The following is a 24676-nucleotide window of genomic DNA, read 5'->3' on the forward strand; positions in this document are numbered from 1 at the left end:
GTAGACTTCTTTGCAAGTAATATTAATCTTGATCTGTTTTACTTTAATCTGGTATATCCTTACTAAAAGTTCAGACTTTTACCTAGAACTTTTGTGTCAAACAGTAAGTTGCATTTTTAAAAAGAAACAAAACTTATATTAAAAAATCTGCTTTTCGCAGTTGCCATGTTTGAATGATGGTTTTATATCCCTTGTTCCTTGGTAGGCTATTCTTTGGAGAAACTGTCTTAAACAAGAAATGTTTTATTTTATTTTTTTTAGTTGTCGATAGCCTTTTGTTTTATTTATGCGGTGCTGAGAATTGAACTCAGTGACGTACACACACCAGGCGAACACTCTACCACTGAGCCATAGCCTCAGCTTCAGCCCCTAAATGTTTTATTTTTAAAATAGATTGATAGTCATAGTTTTCCTTACATTTTAATAACTTCACTTAAAAAGTATAATTTGCTTACAATAAAATTCACCCATTTTAAGTATCAATTCATGTGTTTTAAAAAAGTATTTTTGAGGTTTCATTAAGATTTGAGAGTTATTAGCTGAGTTCTGTAAAAATTATTATTTATATTACTGTTATTGTCATTTTTCTCAGGAGGTAATTCAACTTAAAATGAAATCAGGTTAAGAAATTTCACTTGCTCCTCTTTTATATTATTTTTCTTTTTGTCATATAAAAGTTTTCTTTCTTGAATTGCTAACATACTTTTCTTTTTTCATATTCAGAGAAGGATGGCTTCCCTTCTGGAACACCAGCAGTAAGTTCATGATTTCTTATTGTTCTTATTCTAATTTAGGTTACCAAAACCAAATTTTTATTTTGCTTTTTAAAATAAATTCAGCCATCAGAGGTAAATAACTACTATGTTTGTAAATAGTACTCAAGAATATTTATCATATGTTTATTTCATATACTTATTTTTCCATATTTCATGAAATCACCTTTACTCTTTAATTGATTATATTGGAAGCAGTAAGGTTTAAAAATTTAAAAATTAGCTATTGAAAAAACAACTTCTTGAAGTATGTTTAAAAAAAGAGAGATGGTCACATTTTAACCTTTTTATTATACTGGCTTGTCTTCCTTTGCTCCTGTTATGAACACAGCTTAACACCAAGGGGTCAGAAACATCAGCAGTAGTAACAGAGGAAGATGATGATGATGAAGAGGCCGCGCCTCCTGTCATTGCCCCACGACCAGATCATACGAAATCAGTGAGTGATTGGCTAATGACCTGGTGTGTGCATCTGTGTATGTATGTGTTTCTAAAAACAGCTATTTGCATTTGACTTTCAGTAATTATTTCAAAAAGCCTTCAAGTTTAAAATATTTTAGTATGAGAAAATTAATTTAAGATTGAATTAAGAGTTTTACTTAAAGAGTACTCATCAAAAACTACTTTTTTGAAAAATAAAAATCTAATGGCTGCTTTAAAATTAGAATATTTAATTCACTGGGTTTTATCTTTTTTTTTAGAGAGAGAATGTTTTTAATATTTATTTTTCAGTTTTTCGGTGGATACAACATCTTTTATTTTATTTTTATATGGTGCTAAGGATCAAACCCAGCGCCCTGCGCATGCCAGGCGAGCGCGTTACCGCTTGAGCCACATCCCCAGCCCCTTCACTGGGTTTTTAAATTAATTATTGTTTAATTTTTTTAGTTGTAAATGAACACAATATCTTCATTTATTTTTTTATTTTTATGTGGTGCTGATGATCGAACCCAATACCTCACTCATGTGAGGCAGGTGCTCTACCACTGAGCCCCCCAGCCCCAGCCCCTGGGTTTTTTCTTTCCATGTTTTGCCCTCTTTCCCAGAGAGGTCATCCATTTATCTGTTTTTTTCTCTGTTTCATAATGTGGGTAACTCTTCTATCTAAAACTTAGATCTTTCCTCTTCCCCAGATTATGTACTTTATTTCTCATTTTGACATTTCTCTCAAAGCCTTGATGGCATTCTAAAGACAGTTGAGAGTGAAATTCCTCCCCAGCTGAGGGAGAATTTCAGCAGTAATGAGCTCAGATGGAGCCAGGGAAAGAACTACTAAGGGGGCTGGACTGTGATGTGGTGGCTTCGAGAACTGCCATTGGATCCCATCTCATGACAGATGGCTGAGTTTTCAATAATCCTTACAACTGGCTCTTTGAAATGAACGGGAGAGTAGGTATTATATTTGTGTAAAATGTTTTATAGAAATTAGTAATAGTTATTTCAACAACAAAGTTTTATTCTTTTGCATTTTATTCATCTTTTTTATTAAAAACATTTTTAAACTGAGCTGCTTTTTTTACTATGTTGTTATACTATTTTATTTTTTTTAACTTTAAAAAATATTTTTAGTTGTAGATGCTTTTATTTTATTTATTTATTTTTATGTCATGCTGAAGATCAAACACAGTACCTCACAAGTGCTAGGCAAGCACTCACTGTACCACTGAGCTACACCCCCAGCCCATTTTACTATTTTAGATCTAGGTACACATAAATTTTATTCATGGACCTACTGTTTTGCTAGTTATAGTTTTTTGGTGTTGTGGATTGAACTCAGGGGCATCTGACCACTGAGTCACATTCCGAGCCCCTTTTTTAACTTTTTATTTTGAGACAGGGTCTCACTAAGTTGCTTAGTGCCTCACTGAGTTGCTGAGGCTAACTTTGAACTTGGAATCCTTCTGTCTCAGCCTCGTAAGTCCTTAGTATTACAGGCTTGTGCCACTGTGCCTGGCTGCTAGATATACTTTTAAATAAATTTATTCTATGGCAAAGAAAAATGTTTCACACTTTTTTTCAATACATGTTTTTTTGTAGTCTGAAAATATTGCATTCTTTAGAACAAAAAGAGATAACAGTTTTGTGTAAAAAATTAGTGTTCCGGTAAGAATATCTGAAAATATTTTTTTTTTCAAATCTCAGTAATGAACTATATCTCTGCAGATTTATACACGGTCTGTAATTGACCCCATTCCTGCACCTGTTGGTGATTCCAATGTCGACAGTGGTGCCAAATCTTCAGACAAACAGAAAAAGAAGACAAAGATGACAGATGAAGAGATTATGGAGAAATTAAGTATGTTACCTATATTTTACATTATTTTATAAAAACAAATATTTTGTAGATGGACAGTAACTTCATTTTATTTATTTTTTTGTAGTGCTAAGGATTGAACCCAGTGCCTCATACATGCTAGGCAAGTGCTCTACCATTGAACCACAACCCCCACCTTATGTTATTATGTAATTAATTTATTAATTTTCTTAAAACATATGACCCAAGTCTGGGGATATAGCTCAGTAGTAGAGCACTAGCCTAGTGTAAGTAAGGTCCTGGATTCTATCCCTATCACTGCAAAAAAAAAAAGACCCAGTTGGATTGTAATATATGCTTATTATTTTGCCTCAAGGCAGAAAGAAAAATTGTTTTTTTACAGAAATAGGTGCTTCAATTAAAATGTAGTGAGCTGGGCATGGTGGCACATGACTATAATCCTAGCAGGAGATTGCAGAGGATTTCAAGTTCAAGACCAGTCTGAGTAACTTAGTGAGACCCTGTCTCAAAATAAAATATAAGAAGTGCCCCAGGATTCAACCCTCAGTACTTCCCTGCCAAAAAAAAAAAAAAAAATGTGAAGGCAAAGTAATATTCAGTTTGTTTGTTGAAACATATTATGTATTGATAGTGAAGTCAGTCCCTTTGAGAGCAGTACTTCTTTTCTGTGGGCCAAATCTTAAGGATATGAACATGGACACAGTTGCAAACCTTATCGAAAGAGGTTGTATATATTTGTCCAAACCTATAGCTTTTCAAAATAGAATGTGTAGTCATAAAATATATTCAAGGGAAAAACACTTCTCCCTTTTAATTTTAATAACTATCAGTGGCCTGAATCAAGCATTACAAATAATGTAACAGTTCCAGGAAGGGGATTACAAGGCTCCAGTAACTATAGTTAGAAAGAACATGTGACATAGAAGGATCAAGGAAAAATACTGTAAAGACAGGTTGTTATAATCACATGTTCTACATTAATTTATTCTCGATTCCTTAGTACTTTCCAATATAAAACTGCTTTGACTGTGGTATCCTATAGATATTTATGTATATAATAGACCTTATCTTACTTAGGAGGGCTGCTGCTTTAAAAAAATGAACTAGAATAATAGTTGTGGCTATTCATTTGTGACCTTTAGTTATCACATCCCCTATCTTTTTGCCCTTAGCTTCTTGGCTTGAACTTAAGTGGCTAACTTGAAATTGAGTACCTATATAAGATTATGTATGTGAGTTTCCTGATATGTCCCTGTCTTCTTTTATTTTAACTAAGTGAAAATTTAATGTGATTTTCTTATGTTTTGACTTACTGGTCATAGAATTTAAGTTTTGATCTTTTCTTAATTATGACTTTGAACATTCCTAAAATACATACATAATTAGTTCATATTAGTAGTAGGTGATTTCCTAAATATATTAAAAGAAGATATACTGAAATAGTCAGAAAAGCCATTTAGGGTTATTTCATTTGGATATCATTCATTTATTATTACTGATAGTAAGTAGTTTCATAACTTATCACTGTGTGTAATATATGCAGTGTGGTAGAAAAGTAGAGTGACCAATTTCCCAGGAATTACCAAGTTTTTGTTTGTTTTGGGTCCTGGGGGTTGAACCCAGCGGTGCTTTACCACCGAGCTACACCCCAACCTTTTTATTTTTTGTTTTGAGACAGGGTCTCACTGAGTTTCCAAGACTGATCTCGAGTTTATGATTCTTTTGCCTCAGCTGAAATTGCCATTTGTAAAGCTGTATATCCTGAGAATCCCCTTAAATCTCAGGCAGACTAGAACAATTGGTTGTTCTGGAATGTCATGATTTTTGAGAAAGTATTTAGTTAGGAGTCCTAACCTAATGGAGAGTATGTGTATTCTTGTTTCGAATACCTTTTTGCTTTTTTTTACTAAGTTTCTTCAGTGTTTTGTTTGAAAAAAATTATTGTTGAAATTTGATGTGTTTGAAAACCAGTGTTTTAAAATCAGAGTTTATTAAAAGAAATAATTATACCAAAATTAATTTGTGTTTAAAATGTTCAACTGAGCTTTCAATGTTGTTTTTGTTTAAAATAGGAACTATTGTGAGCATAGGTGATCCTAAGAAAAAATATACAAGATATGAAAAAATTGGACAGGGGTAAGTGTTTATGATTGTATTGTCATAATATTCACTATTTACTGGGTATTCAGCATGATCTCTCTTTTCCCCCTGACATTGAGCGTTCACTGTATTCTATGAGTGGTACCCTAGGGGATTTGTGTAAATACATAATGTAATTGTTAAAAAAACCCTACATGTCAGCAATGACTTTACATTATTGTTTCTTATTAAATATTATCTCTCATAGATGGTAAGGGATTATTAGATGGAAAAGTTGTCCATAACATATTTAAAAGACAATTTTATTGCAGGATTATAGGCCATAAAAACATTCATTTGGGGCTGGGTATGTAGTTCCATGTAGAGTGCTTGTCTAGGATACATGAGGTCCTGGGTTTGATTTCTGGCAATGCAAAAACAAAAGCAAAGCAAAGCAAAAACCCACACATTTATCTGGGCATGGTGGTGCACACCTATAATGTAACTCAGAAGGCTGAGTTAGGAGGGTTTCAAGTTTTTAGCCAGTTTCAGCAATTTAGTTAGATCCTAAGATAAAAAGAACTGGGAGTAAGCTCAGTGGTAAGGCACCCCTGGGTTCAATCCCCAGTACTAAAATTAAAAAATAAAATTAAAAATAAATAAATAAATGAATGAATGAATGTTTTTGAATCATATCATTGAGTATTGATCTTTGAGTCTGCCAATCAGATTTTGTTTAGTAATTTGTTTTTAAACTATACTAATTAAGCTCTTTCCTCTATTGCTTGAAAGCAAATGAACATCTTGAATTTTTTTTTTCCCCCGGTGGACACAACATCTTTATTTTTATGTGATGCTGAGGATTGAACCCAGTGCTCCGCGCATGCCAGGCGAGCGCTTTACCGCTTGAGCCACATCCCCAGCCCCAACATCTTGAATTTTTAATGTTACTAATCTCTACAAAATGTTCTGTGGATTTAGAAATAACTGGTGGGATTTAGAATGAGAATTTTTGGAAACTTCCTTTTGAATTTCTTTTTAACAACTAAATTCAATTCAGCACTGATTTTAATAATAATAAATTGAAAATCATCTTAATATTTTGAACATATAGATGTTATATATTGAATAATTAATAATGAATAAGACTAATACCTATGTATATGGATAGGTATCACAAATCCAGTTGAATATATTTGTTTGTTTGTTTATTCATTTATTTATGGTTCTGGGGATTGAGCCCAGAGGCACTTTACTACTGAGCTACATCCCTAGCCCTTTTACAGGTGTGTGCCACCACACCCAGCCAGGTGAATTTTAAAAAAGCAAATTGCAGAGAAATACATAAACTGAAACGTCATAGTATATAAAAATGCATGGAAACGATGCTCATCTAATACAGGATAAATAAAAAGGACAGGTTACCATTGGGTGGAGGGAGAATGCTGAAGGAAAAGGCTTACTGAGAATTTTCAAGTTTATTTGCAGTTCTTTGTTTCTTAAGCAGGGAATTGTATTCATGAATATTTGTTATTTTTTTTATTTCTTTTTTTCCCTATATTTTTGTAGGCCTGAAATATTTCAAAGTAAAAGTTTTGTCCAGAAAGATGGCCTCCTCTTTTCCTCTTTTTTTTTCTTTTGGTTCTTAAGATGTTGAATCTTAAGTGTTCTTTCATCCTTTTTCAATTGTAAGAAGGGTAAAAAATTTTAGTCTTTGGATATTATAAATGGCAGTGATTCGAAACCTTAATTCTAATTGTGTCTTTTCTCCCCTAGGGCTTCTGGTACAGTTTTTACTGCTACTGATGTGGCTCTGGGACAGGAGGTAGCAACTTTTTCATACTTCTAGATGTTATATTAGCTTTTTGTGTAGGAGAAATACTAGATAAAGCTAAGCATAATCAGTAGGAATATATTTTTTAAGTTAGATATGTTGTAAGAATGAATCTATGTCATTTTATAGCCATTCTTACATTAAGGGGAACAGAGAAGGAATTATGTCATGAATAAGCAAATATTTAAAAAAAAATATTTTCCCAGGTTGGAGTGAAAAGAGGGTTAATTCCTGGCACTGTATTGACCTTAGGTTGGTTAATCAACTTCAGGATAAATCTGAACATATTTAGGGTCCATATAGTGTATAACACTGTGCATAGGCAGTGTGCAAGTGAAAATACTACTTGTTTGTCCGTTAAATCTTACTATGTAATATTGTGTGTTACTATAAATTATTAACTGGTTGGTGTTTGTTACTTTCTAAGATAATTAGGGAAACCATTGATTTTTTTTTCTCCAATTCTATTTCCCTTATAGGTTGCTATCAAACAGATTAATTTACAGAAACAGCCAAAGAAGGAACTGATCATTAATGAGATTTTGGTGATGAAAGAATTAAAGAATCCCAACATAGTTAACTTCTTAGACAGGTAAATATGTTTGAGGTTCTTTTAAATATGGGGATAAAAATATGGAAATTTGTAGTCTCATGGTTTGATGGAGGCTATCCACTTTGAAGTGTCAATACCGAGAAATAAACTTAAGAGAGAAAGAGGAGAGGTGAAAATAGCATATTCCAAGTTAGAAGGTCATTTTGCTACAAGGATATTACTTGGCAAGAGAGAGAAGGCAGCTAAATGAAGGACTTTGCTGATGGTGTGTATATTCGTGCAAATGATCAGAAGCTGAAACATTAAGGAATGGTCAATTGGGATTCATGTCTTAACCCACAGAGGTGACTAGCACACAATTCTTAAACTTTTAGATCAGTTTTTATTTCAAATGCTGTTCTTTGTGGGCAAATTGTATGTTTATGAAAAGTGCATGTAGTTCAGATATTGATGTGTTTTTTTTTAAAACATTTTTTTAGTTGTAGATGAACATGATATCTTTGTTTTACTTTTTTTTTTTTTAATGTGGTGCTGAGGATCGAACCCAGTACCTCAGGCACGCAAGGCAAGTGCTCAACCACTGAGCTAAACCCCAGCCCCAGACATTGATGTTAAAAAAACAAAAACAAAAACAAAAAAACAAAACAGAATGGAAAATTAGGTATATTATTCAATTTTTTAAAAAGTGATTCACTTGTATGAATGAAAGACAACTAGTAAAAATATGATACTAGTGTCGTATTAGAGTTACAGGTGATTTTCTTCCATATGTAAGTTTGTTGAGGATGGAGAAATGATAATATATTTTGAGACTTTAGCCTTAATTATGGGGTCTGTGTTCGTGAAAATAAACTTTTCAGGTACATTTCTCTGCTTTTTAAAATAGTATTTCAAGTCATCATATAATGCTCGTTAAGATAAGCCATAGGCTTTGAAATCATTAGAACTTGACTTTAGATGCTGACTCTGTCACTTACTGTCTGAGTTACATAACCTCTCCAAGCCTTTGTCCCTGTGTCTGCAAAACAAGATCAATAATCCTTACGTTAGGGTTATTTTGGTTATGTATACACCTAGACTACTATTATGGGTAAACTATGACTTAAAAATCATAATGACCCTCAGTTATTTTTTTGTGCTCTTACATAGTAACTTTTCAGTTTTCTTCTTAGCTCTCAAATGATCAGCTCTTTAGTTTTATTATTATGGTGCGTAACACTTGAAATCTTGAACCTAGAGTGTAATATGCTTAGAAAAATAAAAATACATGTTTTATATGTTCTGTTTTTAGTTACCTGGTAGGAGATGAATTGTTTGTAGTAATGGAGTACCTTGCTGGTGGGTCACTTACTGATGTTGTAACAGAAACCTGCATGGATGAGGCGCAGATTGCTGCTGTGTGCAGAGAGGTGAGTTTGCTTTCTTTGGGATAAAGAAGGGTCATGTGTGGTCAGCAAGAGATAAATTAAAGGAAAGTTTTTCTGCACCGGGAATTTTGATTGTACACATTCTCTGCAAGTTATCCCATACTGTTTCATCTCAAATGAGAGTTTCAGCCCTTTAGGTGTAAGTTACCTTGGGAATGAAATTTAGGCCCTTTTTAATTTTGGGGGGGTACTGATGATTGAACTCAGGGGCCCTTTATCACTGAGCTGCATCCCCTTTTTATTTTTTTATATCGAGACAGTCTCAGAACTTGCCTAGGCTGGCCTCAAATTTGTGGTCCTTGTAACTCCATTTCTGGTGTAGCTGGGGTTACACACATGCCTGGTTAAGGTCTTTGAAGAACTAGGTTCATCTTCAAATCTCTTTATAGTCATCACAATAGTTTATCACCCAGACAGGGTAGGTGCTATTAAAAATATGCCACTCAGTCAGGTGTGGTGGTGCATGCCTATAATCCCAGTGACTCAGGAGGCAGAGACAGGAGGATCATAAGTACAAAGTCAGGCTCAGCAACTTAGCAAGTTCTAAGCAACTTAGTGAGACCCTGTCTCAAAATAAAAAATAAAAAGGGCTAGGTTTGTAGCCTAGTAGTAAAGTACCTCTGGGTTAAAGTAAAGTAGTAAAGTGCCCTGGTATCCCTCCTTGTGCTCCCCACCCACCAAATTGGGAACTAGAACTATCACAGACCAAACAAGATAATGTGATTACCTTTAATATCACTAAGTCTGCTTCTAGCTTTATTGAGCTCACTGAAGGTGAAGAAATTGGTTGTTTCTTCATATTTATTAATGAATTTATAGATGTACTGTTTGCTTAAGCTAGTAGAATTTTCCAAATTGCCTAAGTCTAAGCAAAAGCAAGTGTTTCATCTGTCTGTCGCTTTTTTTTTTTTAATAGAGAAGACTTAGGTTAATGGTTTCATTGTCATTGAAACTGATAGTACTTTGTCCTGATGTCACAGAGATCATTGTCATAAATGACAAAATTATAAAAGTTTATGAGGGACTATTGTGTAATACACAGTGAATTATAAACTTTGTGTAATACATGGAGAATTATTTTTATTAAGGTAATATTCTTTGAAAATTTAATTCTGAGTGGTGTCCCACCTGAGTGATTAAGGAAATAAGAACTCTTTCATAGTTCTGAACATAGTTATATCCCTTAACAGAGTATCACTTAAAAACTAATAAAAATTTAATAAGAATTTATTTATACTTTATTTGTTTCTCACAATTTTTTTCATAGTTAATAATTTTAGGAGTTGTTCTAACTGCATTCACTTGGGTGTTCTTTTATGTATCAAAGTTTTTAAAATATGACAAGTTAATTTCTACTTATTTGTATGAATATTTTTCTGTGGTTTTATTCTTTTCCAGAATCCAATTAAATGCCTAGTAAAAAATAACATGACCATTATTATCTGTTTTTTCTTTGTATAATAGTAGAATATTTTGAATGAGACTTTTAATAGTTACAAATAATGTGCAGACTTTATTTGTTGTTCTACTCTGATGGGAATAAGAATAAAAATACATCTAACTTTTCCCAAGTATAATAATTTATTGTCTCAGTTTATATTAAAAAACTATGGCGGTGCCATGCATGGTGGTATGTGCCTGTAATCCCAGTGGCTGAGGAGACTGAGGCAGGAGGATTGCGAGTTGAAAGCCAGCCTCAGCAACTTAGTGAGGCACTTAGCAACTCAGCAAGACACTGTCTCTAAATAAAATATAAAAAAAAGGGCTGGAGATGTGACTCAGTGGTTGAGTACCCCTGGGTTCAATCCTCAGTACCCAAAAAACCCAAAACAAAACAACAACGAAAAACTATGGGACAAAGAAATATTTAAAATTTCATTCTTGTGTTTAAGGAAGGGAGGAATTTATCCTAATTTAAAAAAAAAAAAAGTTTAGTTGTAGATGGACACAATAACTTTGTTTTATTATTTATTTTTAATAGTGTTTTTGGTTTATGTGTTTGTTTTGTTTAGTTTTATTTCAGTTTTGGGGATCAGACCTAGGGCCTCGGACATGCTAGGCAAGTGCTCTACCACTGAGCTCTCTACCTCTAGCCATATTCCTTCATTGTTAGTATTAGGCTGTGGATATAGCATGACATAAAATCCACCATAGAAGAAATGATGAAGACATAGTACATTACCTTAATGAACCCCTGAATGCAACCAGACTACCCTGAATCTTACCTGCTTGTCCTAGTGGCTCGCATTGATTAGACTTCTGAGTACCTCAGGTTTCAAGTGCAAATAATCACAAGTTTATTCTCTACTCTGGAAATAATTTCTAAAGAACTTATGTTTATTGACCAAGTACTGTGTACTACTAGGGATTTAAACTTGAAAAGGCCTAGAAGTTATATGGACTCATCCATCATTTTATAAAAGAGACCATTGAAGACTAAGTTTTAAAAATCCATGTCAGAGACTGGGGATGTAGCTCATTAGTAGACTATATATGTAGCATCTATGTAGCATCCACAATGCCCTAGGTTTGATTTCCTGCACTGCAAAAAAAAAAAAAAAAAGAAGAAGAAGAAGAAATCAGTGATGGATGACCTACCTGGGCACATGGCAGATGTCTGCAGTCTTAGCTGCTCAGGAAGCTGAAGCAGGAGGAATGTTTGAGGCCAACCTGGGCATCAAAGAAAGGCCTTTTCCTTAAAAAAAAAAAAAAAAAAAGATCATTGGGGAAAAAAAGGACTTAATAAGACATCATTTAATAATGTCTCTAGATATCTAGAGATCAGAATGTGGGAAGGGATCTTGCTTACTAATTAAGGTATTTTATTTTCAGAACTTTGCATATGAGAGGATGTTTTTTCTTATAAATGTTAATGTAAATGTATTGCAGGGTGTTTAGCTGGATACTAGACACATAACTACTCTATGTGAACTAGCAAGATAGTCCTTTTGGGACTATTTCATTGATATATGTTTGCTTCTGTTCAGTGTTTACAGGCATTGGAGTTTTTACATGCCAATCAAGTGATCCACAGAGACATCAAAAGTGACAATGTACTTTTGGGAATGGAAGGATCAGTTAAACTTAGTGAGTAACAAATGAAGAAAAAACATTCATTCATTATTTTTTAATATACTTTTATGCTTTTTTAATTAAAACAAATCTCTTCTGTTAATATTTTAAATAATTAATATATGGGGGGAATTTAATGGTAAAGATTACGAACTATGAACTGGACTGAGTTTAAATAGCAGATTGGCTACTAATTGCTTAATAATTTGGGCAAGTTAATCTCTTTGTGTGTCTTTTCTCATTTATTCACTGAGGAAGATAATAGAACCAATCTCAGGATTTTTTGGGAGGTTAGAAATGTAAAGGACTAAGAAGCAGTGCCTGAGCCTGTCCTAGTGTTGATGCTGTCTTAGAGATCAATTTGTATTTGTTTCTGCCATCTGTTAGACTGGTTTTTCTCATTGTACTCTTCAGCATTCTCTTGAGTTTTGTACAGTATAGCCTAATCTATATAACTATATGACTGTAACCTCAGAGATGACAAATAAAATATCCTACTTTTCTAATTTTCTTCTGTGTGAGACACAGTAGAGTCATGAAAAACATCGTAAACTTTTTTTCCTCTGTGTCTATATCTTGGAATTCCTGCCATGCCCTCTGGAGGAATCAAGCAGAGCTATTAAACTGTGTCCTCTAAAGGTTATTCAATTAGGTCATCAAAATATAAGATTCTATCTTTAAATTATCTTAGTGGACAAATTAGAAGTAGATAATCACATACATTTTTGGTGGAGACATATAAAAATGGAATTAGACTTTTTTGGATAGTGTTTTGTGGTGACTGCTACTAAGTAGATGAATGATCTTAGGTAAATTAACTAAAAATATACATGCCTTGGTTCCCCTATTTGTAAATGTGAATAATTTTAATAGTAAACATACCTGGGGCTGTGCACAGTGGTGCATGCCTGTAATTCTACTGGCATGGGAGGTTGAGGCAGGAGAATCGAAAGTTCACAGCCAGCTCAATAAGTTAGTAAGTCCCTAAGCAACTTAGTGAGACCTTGTCTGAAAATAAAAAAATAACAAGCACTTGGGATGTGGCTCAGTGGTTAACCAGCCCTAAGTTCAATCCTTGGTTAAACTCCCCCCACCCAAACTGCATGCAAAAAAAAAAAGAAAGAAAGAAAGAAAACTGGGTCTGGGATTATAGATCATGGTAAAGCACTTACCTAGTATGCCCAAAACCCTGGGTTTAATTTCTCCAGTGACTAATTCCCTGGCACCACAAGAAAATAAATAAATTTTAAAATAAATTATTTAAGCTGGATGCAGCAGCCTACATCTGTAATCCCAGTGGCTCTGGAGACTGAGGCAGGAGGATTGCAAGTTCAAAGCCAGCCTTAGCAATTTAACAACTTAATTTAGGGAGACCCTGTCTCTAAATAAAATTTTTAAAAAGGCTAGGGATGTGGCTCAGTGGTTAAGCCCTGGTCCAAAAAAAAAAAAAAAAAAAAATCAATTACTCTGAACCAAATACAAAAAAAAATCTTTATCATGAGAATTAGATATTTTTATAAGGTACTTGGAACAGTACCTGGCTTTTATAAACACTCATTTTCATTATAATTATTTTATCTAACTCCTATAGAATTACTAAATATATGCATTACAATTAATAAAAGGATATTCCCTGCAACATTGTAAAGAAAAACTAAAACTATCTTAAGTGTCAAACAGTAAGTGAATGGTAATTTGGTATTTTTGTATACTGTAACATATTATGGTTTTTAAAATGAGGCAGATAAATATTCCAGTATGGAAGGATTTCTTACAGAAACAATTAACAAAATATTCTAGTTAAGTAAAAGCAAACCAAGCAATTCATAGCTATTATACATTCTTATCCAAATACAAAACAGTCTAAAGTTTACAGACCTGATACCAGTAGTTACATAGTAGTTGAATGGCTTTAACAGTAGAAGGGAAGAAAAGATTATAAATTCTCATCCTGACCTTTCTACAAAATTAACATCAGGTACTAAAGTAAGTTTTCTGTTCCTTGGTTATAGTAGAGATAGTTGGAGTAGATTAATGCTAGTGAGTATCTTGTCAATACAATTGCCCTCAATTCTGAGCTGTCTGCTAAGTTGTATGCTTAGTGATTCTAGCTTCTCTTTATTTTATTCTAAAGTAGTGTTGACCCTTGCCTGATTGCCTGCATTTAGATTTGGTGTCCACCTTTGGTGATTCCCTCTTCCCCTTTGGACTTTTTAAGTTTTATTAAATTTTTTAGGATAGAATTTATTATTAAGAATAAAAGCCATCGTAATAATTTACACTGTGTTGTAGGAACAAAAAGCAAAAAGTGGCAGTATATAACATCATCAACATATTTTAATCCCATTCTGGATTACTTTATTATTCTTTTTTTAACAAAGATTTAAAAAAGCATGAACAGTCAAAATGTAATTGTGTCATCTGAAGTGAACTCTTTTATAAAACCATCACTAGAAGCTATTAACTCTAGTTGTTTTTTTTGTTTGTTTGTTTCTTAGCCGACTTTGGTTTTTGTGCCCAGATCACCCCTGAGCAGAGTAAACGCAGTACCATGGTTGGAACACCTTACTGGATGGCACCAGAAGTGGTTACACGGAAAGCTTATGGCCCCAAAGTTGACATATGGTCACTGGGTATCATGGCTATTGAGATGGTCGAAGGAGAGCCTCCATACCTCAATGAAAATCCTTTGAGGGTAAGACCAGTTTAACACCAGCTTTAGTGTAAGAAAATACTGTTCCTTAAAGTGTAGTTAAAACTTCTTGTGATGTTCATTGGTTAAGAATTTAGAATTGAAACTTGACAAAACCTAATCTCTGCCCTTACTTTGTATCTACAAGTCATACTGCTTCTGAGTTACAGAGCTGAAAGTGTTAGCTAAAACTATAGGTATTTATTAGTCAGCTGTATGGTTTCTGTATGGTATAAGTAAGAATATGAAGTACCCTAGTTAGATGCCTTTTTCTACACAGTTAAAGTATTTTTCCTACACATTTCTGGATATAGAATAGAAATCAAGTTATCAACTTTGAACTTCAGCCTCTGTACACCAAGGTTCAGAAAAGCGGGAAATAGAACCATATCTCTGAGAAAACTCTATAACTGACAGTGTTCAAGCCCATTTTCAAACAGAGTAGACTTTGAATAAGTAAATATTCTAGCAGTTGAGGTGAAGAATTTCAACCATCCTCCCATCTCCTTTTAAATTACCATGTGTGGCCCAATTAAGGAAATATAAATTAAAATTATTTTAATTTTAATTAAATTTTAATTAAGAAATATAATTTAAATATAAATTAAAACCAGAGGATACCTTTTTCTACCTAATGTCAGACAATAATCAGTACTGGTGAGAATGTGGAAAAATTGGAATTGTTGGCCAGGCACAGTGGTACACATCTGTCTGTAATCCCAGGGACTTGGGAGGCTAAGGGAGGAGGATTTCTATTTTGAGGCCAGCCTGGGCAATAGCAAAACCCCGTCTCAAAATAAAATCAAAAAGGCTGTGGATATACCTTTGAGGTAGAACACTCCTGAGTTCAATTCCTAGTACTACAAAAAATAAAAATGAAAAAAAAGATTGGAACCCTCTTATATTGCTGATGACAATGTAAAATGTTATACTGCTTTATAAACAATTTGACAGTTCCTCAGGAAGTTAATATTGAGTTACCATATGACCCAGCAATTCCACTACTAGGTATATATCCAAGAGAATTAAAAGCATATATCCATGGAGTAGAAGATATAGCTCAACGCTAGAGTGCCAAGCATGCACAAGGCCTGGGTTCAATCCACAGCACTGCCAAAAAAAAAAAGGTAACAAAATCATATGTCCACAAAAAACTTGCACAAATGTGTTCATAGCAGTATTATTTGAGTTTAATCCCTACTATCAAAGAAAGAGGTGGGGGCACATTGAGAGAAATGTATCATAGGGGGCAGTGAAGGAGCTCCTAATAACCAAAGCTGGGAGAATTTGAACAGCAAAATAAAGTAGTAAAGAATTATAATTTGAAATTTAAAATAAACATCTGTGAGTCCATGCTGATATAAATGATTGAATAAATAAATGTGGGAGAAGAGACAGATCAATCATCCCTGCAGACAAATCCTAAAAGTTTATGTGGATGCTCCACTTTGCAGGAAGTAGAGCATAACTCAAGTATGGACTGCACATAGTGACTTCCAGAGAATACAGCATGGAAAGGGAAATGAAACTTCACAGTGGAAAAAGTTAACAAGCCCTTGGCCAGGTGATAAGGTCAACATCAGCAGTAATAATTCATATTGCTAGTATGTACCTTAAATATGATGCAGAGAAAATGATACTGTTGCCAGACATGGTGGCCTGGCTATCTGGGGGGCTGAGGCAGGTGGGTTGCAAGTTGGAGGCCAGCCTCAGCAATTTTAGTGAGACCTTGTCTCACAATTTTTAAGTTTTTAAAAAGGGCTGGGGCTGTAACTCTGCATCTCTGGGTTCAGTCCCTAGTACTGCAAAAGAAAAGAAAATGGCACTGTTAATTCTGTGATTTTCCTCAAAAATCCATATTTTGATATAACCATGAAAAAAAATGTCAGACACATTTCAGTAGTATTATATAGCACCTGATCAGTACTCCTCAAAACTGTCTAAAGTCATCAAAAAAAGGAAAGTCTGAGAAATTGTCACAGCCAAGGGGCATCTAAAGAGACATGACAACTAAATGTATTTGTCTTACAACAGGAAAGGAGAGTAGGAGAGAAAATGGAGTAGGGAAATCTAGCATGATTGCTGAAAGCACTAAGAGCCCATATGAGCTTAGTGGATGTCAATCTTAAGTGATGTCAATCATTGTAGATAAGTGGTTTATCCCACCACATTCAGCTGCATGGATACAAGAAAGGAATACACAGTTTTAACCACATTTAATCAGATAAATGCTGTAAGTTGAGTGGGAGAGGGTCATGGAAGTGACATGTGAAAGGAATGATGGACACTGAGATTCCTATGAGATTTAAGGTCCAGTGGAGTCATAAGATTGCTGACCTGGAGTACTAGGAATACAAAAGATAGAAGGTGGAGTGCAACAACAATTAAGAATTGCAGTTGCTGGTATCTGTCCTGTGGAGGGTAGGACATACATGTATATGGTGAGAAAGGCTAGCACATAAGAGAAGAAGATGAGGAACTATAACATGCATCTGTGTAGCTATTGAAATCGCCATGAATCATGATAGAAATAACGTTAGAGATAACAGTGCAAAGAGCTAACATCTTGAAGTTGAATAAGGGGGGACTGGCCTGAGGTTTATGGGTATTTAAAACAGGGAAAGGTAGATTTGTAGTCAAAAGCCTGTGTTGTAGAGGAAAAGAATGATGAAGATTTCAAAGAGCAACGAAAAGCTGAAAGGATACTTGCTTCATCTCTAGACCTAGAGTTGTGAGAGAAAAAAAATCACCCCTAGAAAGCACTGCTGGTGAAAGTAAAGAGAATATTCCGAGCCACATGGGCATTAGAGTGGAGAAACTGGGGAGATGCCTGGGAGTCCTGGGCTGCTTATGATCATTAACATAAATGAAGGTAAAGCATATAGTGAGATTGATCTCAAATGGTGAGAAGATTGTGAGCAGGGGTGGGGTACTGGTGATGGTGGGGGGGGGTGGTAATATTTAGCTAGAGTGTTTTATGGGCTTCTGTCTCTATCCATTCTGTTGGAGGTTTGGAGGCTTCCAACAGTCTTTGATCTTAACCTGAAATTAATTGCTATCCAAGGCATGACATTTTAGAGTAAAATTAATTCAGGAGAAAAATCTAGGTTCACCTTCGGTTTGGCAGTGTTTTTAGGTACAACACTAAAAGGACCATCCATGAAAGAAATAAATTGGACTTCCTTTAGAAGATTTTTAGGGCCGACATTGTAGCTCAGTGGTAGAGCTTTTGCCTAACATATGTGAGGGCCTCAGTTTCCAAGAACTTAAAAAAAAAAAGTGGGGGTGGGGGGAGCGCAAAATAAGATACACAGGCAGCAAATAAACGTATGAAAAGAGCTAAACATTCGGGTAGTTAGGGAATTGGTAAATTAAAATAACAATGAGATACCTCACCTGTTAGAATGCTCACCTGTTAGAATGCTCAAGTCCAAAAAATCTGACAATACCAAATATTGAGTGAGGATATGGAGCCACAGGAACACTCATTCATTGCTAGTGGGATGCTCTACTCCAGAAGACAGTTTTTCATTTTCCTGCAAAACTGAACATGACCTTACCACTTAACCCAGCAATGTGTTCCTAGGTATTTATCCAAATGCACTGGAACATGTCCACATAAAAATGTATACACAAATGTTTATAGCATCTTTATTCATAATTGCCAAATCTGTAACTCTGATGTCTTTCAAAAAGTGAATGTAAGGGCTGTGCATTATCTCTGTGGTAGAGCACAAGCCTAGCATGCCCTGGGTTCCATCCTCAGCACTACAAAATAAATAAAAGAAAATCAGATATATATGTATTACATCCATACAATAGAATGTTATTCGTTGATTTAAAAAAAAAAAAAAACTGAGCTATGAGACCACAAAAAGACATGAGAGAATTTTATCTTATCTATTTATTTATTTATTAGAGGGAAGGAATGTGGAAAATTTATTATATGCCTGTGGCATAGGTATATTAAACTGAAAGATCTTTAAGTGCATATTGCTTAGCAAAGAAATTCAGTCTAAAAAGGCTAGATGCTGTCCAAGTATAGTGAGTGGCTGAAAGTGTTCGTCAGTTTTGTTGTTGTTGGGTTGTTTTTTGGGTTTTTTTGTTTGTTTTTTAAGCAGTTTATAGTTTGACACAGAAAAGATGAAGCTGCCAGGCCTGGTGGCACACACCTGTAATCTCAGCTTCTGGAGAGGCTGAGGCAGGAGGATTCTAAGTTTGAGACCTGCTTGGGCAACTTAGAGATACCCTATCTCAAAATAAAATAAAAAGAGGGCTGGGTATAGTTCAGTGGTAGAGCACTTACTTGTCCAGCATATGCCTGCGTTCAATTCCTACACCAGTAAAAACAAAAAGGAAGGGAAAGAGGGAGGATGCAAAATCCAAACAGGTGGAGATAATGATAACCTCATGTTAGTATTTATGGTAATTGTCTTTGAAGAATTAAGAGGAGCTGGAGGGCTGCAGTTGTGGCTTAGTGGTAGAGGACTTGCCTAGCATGTATGAGGCACTGGGTTCAATTCTCAGCACCACATATAAACAAATAAATAAAATAAATCAACAACTGAAAAGAAAACTTAAAAAAAAAAAGAAAGAAAGAGGAGCTGGAGATGTTGTTCAGTGGTAAAGTTCTTGCCCAGCATGCATAGTCCCTGGGTTTCAATGTACTACCCCACCCCCCAACACACACACACAAAGAGTTCCAGTTATAGTAAACTATAATTTTGTTGAGCCTTCTTCAGAATGTTGCAAATACTGTATCCGATGATTGCACACCTGTAATCCCAGTGACCCAGGAGGCTGGAGGAGGAGGATCACAGGTGGAATGTGATGGACATCAGTATCCAAAGTACATGTATGAAGATTCAAATTGGTGTCAACATACTTTATATATAAACAGAGATATGAAAAATTGGGGTATATATGTGTAATAAGAATTGTAATGCAAAAAAAAAGTACATGTATAAAGGCATGAATTGGTGTGAACATACTCTATATACAAAGATATGAAAAATTGTACTCTATGGGTGTAATAAGAATTGTAATGCATTCTGCTGTCGTGCATTTAAAAAAATAAAATCAATAAAACTAAAAAAAAAAAAAAAAAGATCACAAGTTTGAGGCCAGCTTAACAATTTGGTGAGACACCCTCTCTCAAAATAAAAAAATAAAAAGGGATATGGCTCAGTGGTTAAGTGCGCCTGGATTCAATCCCTGGTACCAAAAAGATAAAAAAGAAGGTTTAGGGATATAGCCTACGGGTAAAGCAACCCTGGGTACACTCCTCAGTTACCAACCCCCTCCCATAAAAAAAGTAGAATGTCACAGATGTTGTTCTATTTTTAGGCCTTATACCTGATAGCAACTAATGGAACTCCAGAACTTCAGAATCCAGAGAAACTTTCCCCAATATTTCGAGATTTCTTAAATCGATGTTTGGAAATGGATGTCGAGAAAAGGGGTTCAGCCAAAGAATTGTTACAGGTAAATTTGGAAATTATGCCCTTTTTGGAAAATGTTGACTCTTTTTGAATAATCAACAGAAAATTTTCATAGTGTTAATAACATTTCACTATTCATTGGTCACTGCTAGTAAGGCAGCTGCTACATTTTAGGGTTTTTGTCTGCCAGGAATAAAAGTTTAGTATCATGATAGTAAGTTTTTGTATATTATCAAATATCTTGCCCATTCAATGCTGGCATGATTGTATTTATGGGCTGTTTAACTGTAGATTTTTGGAAATTAGAAAAACAACTCTGTTTTCAATTGAGAAAGTTACATACTGATTATGAGGGGTTTGGGCAGGTATTAAAATATGTGTTAAGTAAATTGCATTCATAAGTACTCTTCAGGGCTTAGTTGAAGGAAAATATTTTGTTTCTAAATTGATAACATTTATGCACTTCTTTCTCCCCTCTTTCTGGCAGCACCCCTTCCTGAAACTGGCCAAACCATTATCTAGCTTGACACCATTGATCATGGCAGCTAAAGAAGCAATGAAGAGTAACCGTTAACATCATTGATGGGGCTTCATATTCTTTTTTCCATTTTCTAAAAAGAAATTTTTTAATATATGAAAGTTATTTCTCTTTTGTGTGTTTAAAGAGATGGATGGTCTGCATAACATGGAAGGAAAAAACAAACTACTATTCCCTGAAGACAACTAAGAAAAAAATTGCAAAAAGAGAACTGTGACTTTCAAGTGAATCCCTCTTTTAGGGTCAAAAAGGAATAATGGACTGAATCACTAGCCTTACATCTTTCAGCAGACAGCCTACCGAGGCCATTTATCATGCTTGAGATTTGCATTTTATTTTGCTGACTTTGGTATAATAGATCCCATTCGTTGTCTCCTTTGGGATATTTTCAATACTTGAATGGCAGATTTGAGTTTTTCAGAGTGTTTTATCTGCTGGTCTTCATTTCTCTCCTTCATAACTTTTCCTTTCCTTTCCTTGACTTGCTCCTTCTGAGTTGCTTTGAGAAGTTCTTCTCAGGCCTAAATTGAAGGCAAGTATGATAGAAATTATGTAGCTCTTTATATTGGCAAAGGAGGCTGATATGGCTTAACTTTTTGTAGAAGTTACGACCAGCTACTGTTACATGTAATATTTCAGTTCAGAACTTGAACTGAAGGAAGCAAGGAAGAAAAGTATGTGATTTTTACCTTTTTTAACAAATGTGAAAGAGTCAGTTTTAGAAATTTCATGGTAGTGAGTTTGGCATTTGTTACATGTATAGAAAGAAAACTAATAATCTATATTTATAACTAAAATCATTGAAACAAAAAAAGGAATCCCATCAACTGTACCTCCTTACGGTTTTGTCTTCCTTTCTGCCTGTTTCCTCTTTAGACTTGGCTTTAGGAACCACAGTGATTTGTGCTTGTTCCAACTTGGGCCTCGTGACTTTGGTTGGTGCCACTGCCTTCCCCTTTCCTTTCCCTCTTCTCTCCCCTTCATTTTGGAAATAAGTTTCTGTATATGTTGCAATTTTGGGTTTGGGGGAGTTGTTTTATTTTGTTTTTAATTAACCTCTCCCCACACTTACCCCTCCCCCAACCCCTGGAACAAATAATATAATAACCATCGAATTTTCAGAATTGAAAAGTTAACTTTTTTCCCCTCTTACATTTGGGCGGGCAAAAACAAAAGTGAAAGTCTTGAACCTTAGTGAGTTCTAAAATAATTTAAATCATGAAAGAGAAATGTCAATATTATAGAGATGAGACTTATGAACAAACAGTAAACTGTAAAGATTTGTCATTAAGTTCACTGTTCTCCCAACTCATTAGTAATGTTTCATTATCTATGAGAACTTAAATAACAAAGTAGTTGTTAATATGGATCACTTGAGATGTTGAGTTACTTTAGTTTTTGTTTTTCAAATAAGTAGAAACTATTCGTGTAAAAAAGTGGAGAAAGGAAGAAAAATGTGCTTAATGATAGTAATGCTTTTTTAAAAAGATTTAATAAAAGGTCTGTGACCTTTAGCATTATATTAGAGTTCCCCGTCTTTCCTCTTCCCTTCTTTTCTTCTTCTTTTCATTGTTGTTATTATTGTTGCCGTTTTGCTTTTGGAGGAGGTATTGGCCATCCTGACATGCCTGGAACCACATACAGAGAAAAATCTGTGGTTGGTTCTGGCATTTTGTTCCCACCATCTTCTCCCAATGAACTCTTCACACCTGTTTGATATCCTGCAATAGTACAAATCATGAATAAAAGTAATTTTGCTGTTTTGGAATATATTGGGAAAATTAGCAGGGTTTCATTTTATTTCCACTGTATCTGTGTTAAATTCAGGTATAAAGAGAAATGGCTTTTTATCGATAGTACAGGAAGGTTTTCAGAAAAATGAGTAAAATAATTAATGAAACTCATCTAAAGCACTTAATGGCCTCTGTTTTCAGTATGATTCTTGATTTCATTTTTCTCTGGACTGTATTTGGTCTTCTATAGCTGTCACTAAATTACAGAAAGAAGCTGGTTTATTTTTTGAGGAAAGCTACAATGCATCTTGAGTTCCAAATTTGAACCTTCTTTGTAAACAGTTGGATGGATTATGATAAAGAAGATGCTACTAATGAATAGAAAATGAACCTGACTGAATAAGACTGCTCATCATGACCACTCAAGAAGGCACTTTCATCCTCAGTCATGGGATATGTGCCAGCACCCCCATTTTATGCTGTGACTCAACAAAGGGCTTTTCCGTTGATAGAAGCAATTTGGGATTTGTGTACAACTTCTTTGATGGTTACCTGCATGTCCATTGCTGGCAACGGACTTTGTCATTAAAACCTGCCTCCTAGGTTAAGGGAGCTGCACTGTGGTTTATTCTTTCCTTTTACTTACCTGGGTAAACTAACCTGTAATAGAAATATATTTTGGTTACTTCTGAAATGTGTCATTTGAAACAAAATAATCTTAAAAAGCAATACAAAATTGTGATTTATTAGTTAAATTAAAATTTTCAGATCTCGTGAAAGAACAATTATATATGAATCAAGATTCATGTTTTTTAATCATTACCTTTTGTATTTACCCTTTTTGTTATCACTTTAAAATGAGAATTCCTATTTAAATCTAAAAGTACAGTAGGAGTCCTTTTGTGTTATTGGGACAATATTACTGTAGTACTTATTTATTACATTGTAGACTTTCTGGTCCTAAAGTTATCTTCTCTCGTTCCTTTTGCTGCTTTTAGGGATAATTGAAACTGGGAAACTATAAAAATATTGATTTTTTTCCCCCCTACCTAGAAATAATGAACATCGACTCTCATTGTTAAGTAAAGAAACCAGGGATAGCACGGTGGTCTTTGTTAAGTGTCTGGCACAAAGCAGGAATGCACTGCCTTTCAACATAAATATTGAACTGCTTCAGTTTTATCTAGTAACCACCAGTCCTAAACAAACTGTGCCTTTAACAAATGAGTTTAAACTACCTATGAGTACTTCTCTGTAGGGCTCACTCAAATACATGTTTGTTTGTATATTCTGTATTCTAGCCAGAATAACTTTAGATGGGATTAGGCAATATCTATAGTTGGGGGGGGGGAAAGAGGCTTAAGGAATTTACATCAATTTTTGGAATCTAAAACTTATTAAATATACTGAGATGCCTATCCAGTGAAATTTCCAAATGTCATAGACTATCTAAAATTCAGATGAATACTAATTTTTGGCTTTTATAATGGGATTTCATAGTAATATAAAAAAATTGTCTTCCTTGTCTCTATGCTGTCAGTGGATACTTAAACAGCTAAAATCAGCTTTTCCGTAGCATGAGTACAAAATGCCCACTATTTTTCTCACTGAACACATTTATTGAAAATTGGCACAGATGCTATGTTAGGTATTTGTGTTAGAAAGAAGAATGAAGCAGTGGCCTGGCCTTGAAAGAACTGAAGTCTGTATCATTCACCATTTTAAAACATTGCCAAGACAAGAGGCAGAAAGAAATGTCTGGTAATCCTGACAAACTTTCATAAGAAAAAGAATTACATCGTTGTTGGTTGGAATGTGTTGGCTTCCCCCCCCACACACACCCCTTGTTTTGTAGGTAGAAATGGAATTCAATGAAAGTAGTTGTCTTTTCTGTTTTATCTTCAAATATTATATGACATTCTATTTTAATTTAATCCCATTCAATATTTAATTGTTACATTGACATTAACTGCTGTATTGGAGACTTCATTTAATTTTGTTCTTTCAGGGCTAGAAATAAACATTTTTAATGTCCATTTTTACCTTTTCTAAACTTCCATTTTTTCTTTTGGTCAGAATAGTATAAAAATAATAAATGTTTAAAAGTCTAAAAGTTTTCCAAAGAGTATATTTTGGATTACAGGTATTTTTAGCAATAAATATTTGAAAGCTTTTAATGGTGTAATGGCACCATTTTGAATGTGTGTATGAAGTCATTTAAGAGGTTTTTTTTTGTGTGTGTGTGTACTGCAAATTGAA

At 34.4% G+C, this 24676-nt stretch overlaps 1 protein-coding gene across 1 annotated transcript in view; it reads left to right on the forward strand.

Moving 5' to 3' along the window:
- Positions 1-24459, forward strand: part of Pak2 (p21 (RAC1) activated kinase 2) — a 74676-nt gene extending 50217 nt beyond the window's left edge. The window contains exons 6-16 of the mRNA XM_015486826.2: positions 724-755; positions 1105-1212; positions 2937-3069; positions 5121-5184; positions 6904-6952; positions 7441-7553; positions 8806-8923; positions 11929-12028; positions 14512-14708; positions 20052-20189; positions 20634-24459. Of these exons, the coding sequence (XP_015342312.1) occupies positions 724-755; positions 1105-1212; positions 2937-3069; positions 5121-5184; positions 6904-6952; positions 7441-7553; positions 8806-8923; positions 11929-12028; positions 14512-14708; positions 20052-20189; positions 20634-20720 (1139 nt within the window). The 3' untranslated portion in view covers positions 20721-24459. The remainder of the gene's footprint in view (positions 1-723; positions 756-1104; positions 1213-2936; positions 3070-5120; positions 5185-6903; positions 6953-7440; positions 7554-8805; positions 8924-11928; positions 12029-14511; positions 14709-20051; positions 20190-20633) is intronic.
- The last annotated feature ends 217 nt before the right edge of the window (positions 24460-24676 follow it).

Source organism: Marmota marmota, unplaced genomic scaffold (assembly GCF_001458135.2).
Source record: "Marmota marmota marmota unplaced genomic scaffold, marMar, whole genome shotgun sequence".
Classification (NCBI taxonomy): Eukaryota; Metazoa; Chordata; class Mammalia; order Rodentia; family Sciuridae; genus Marmota; species Marmota marmota.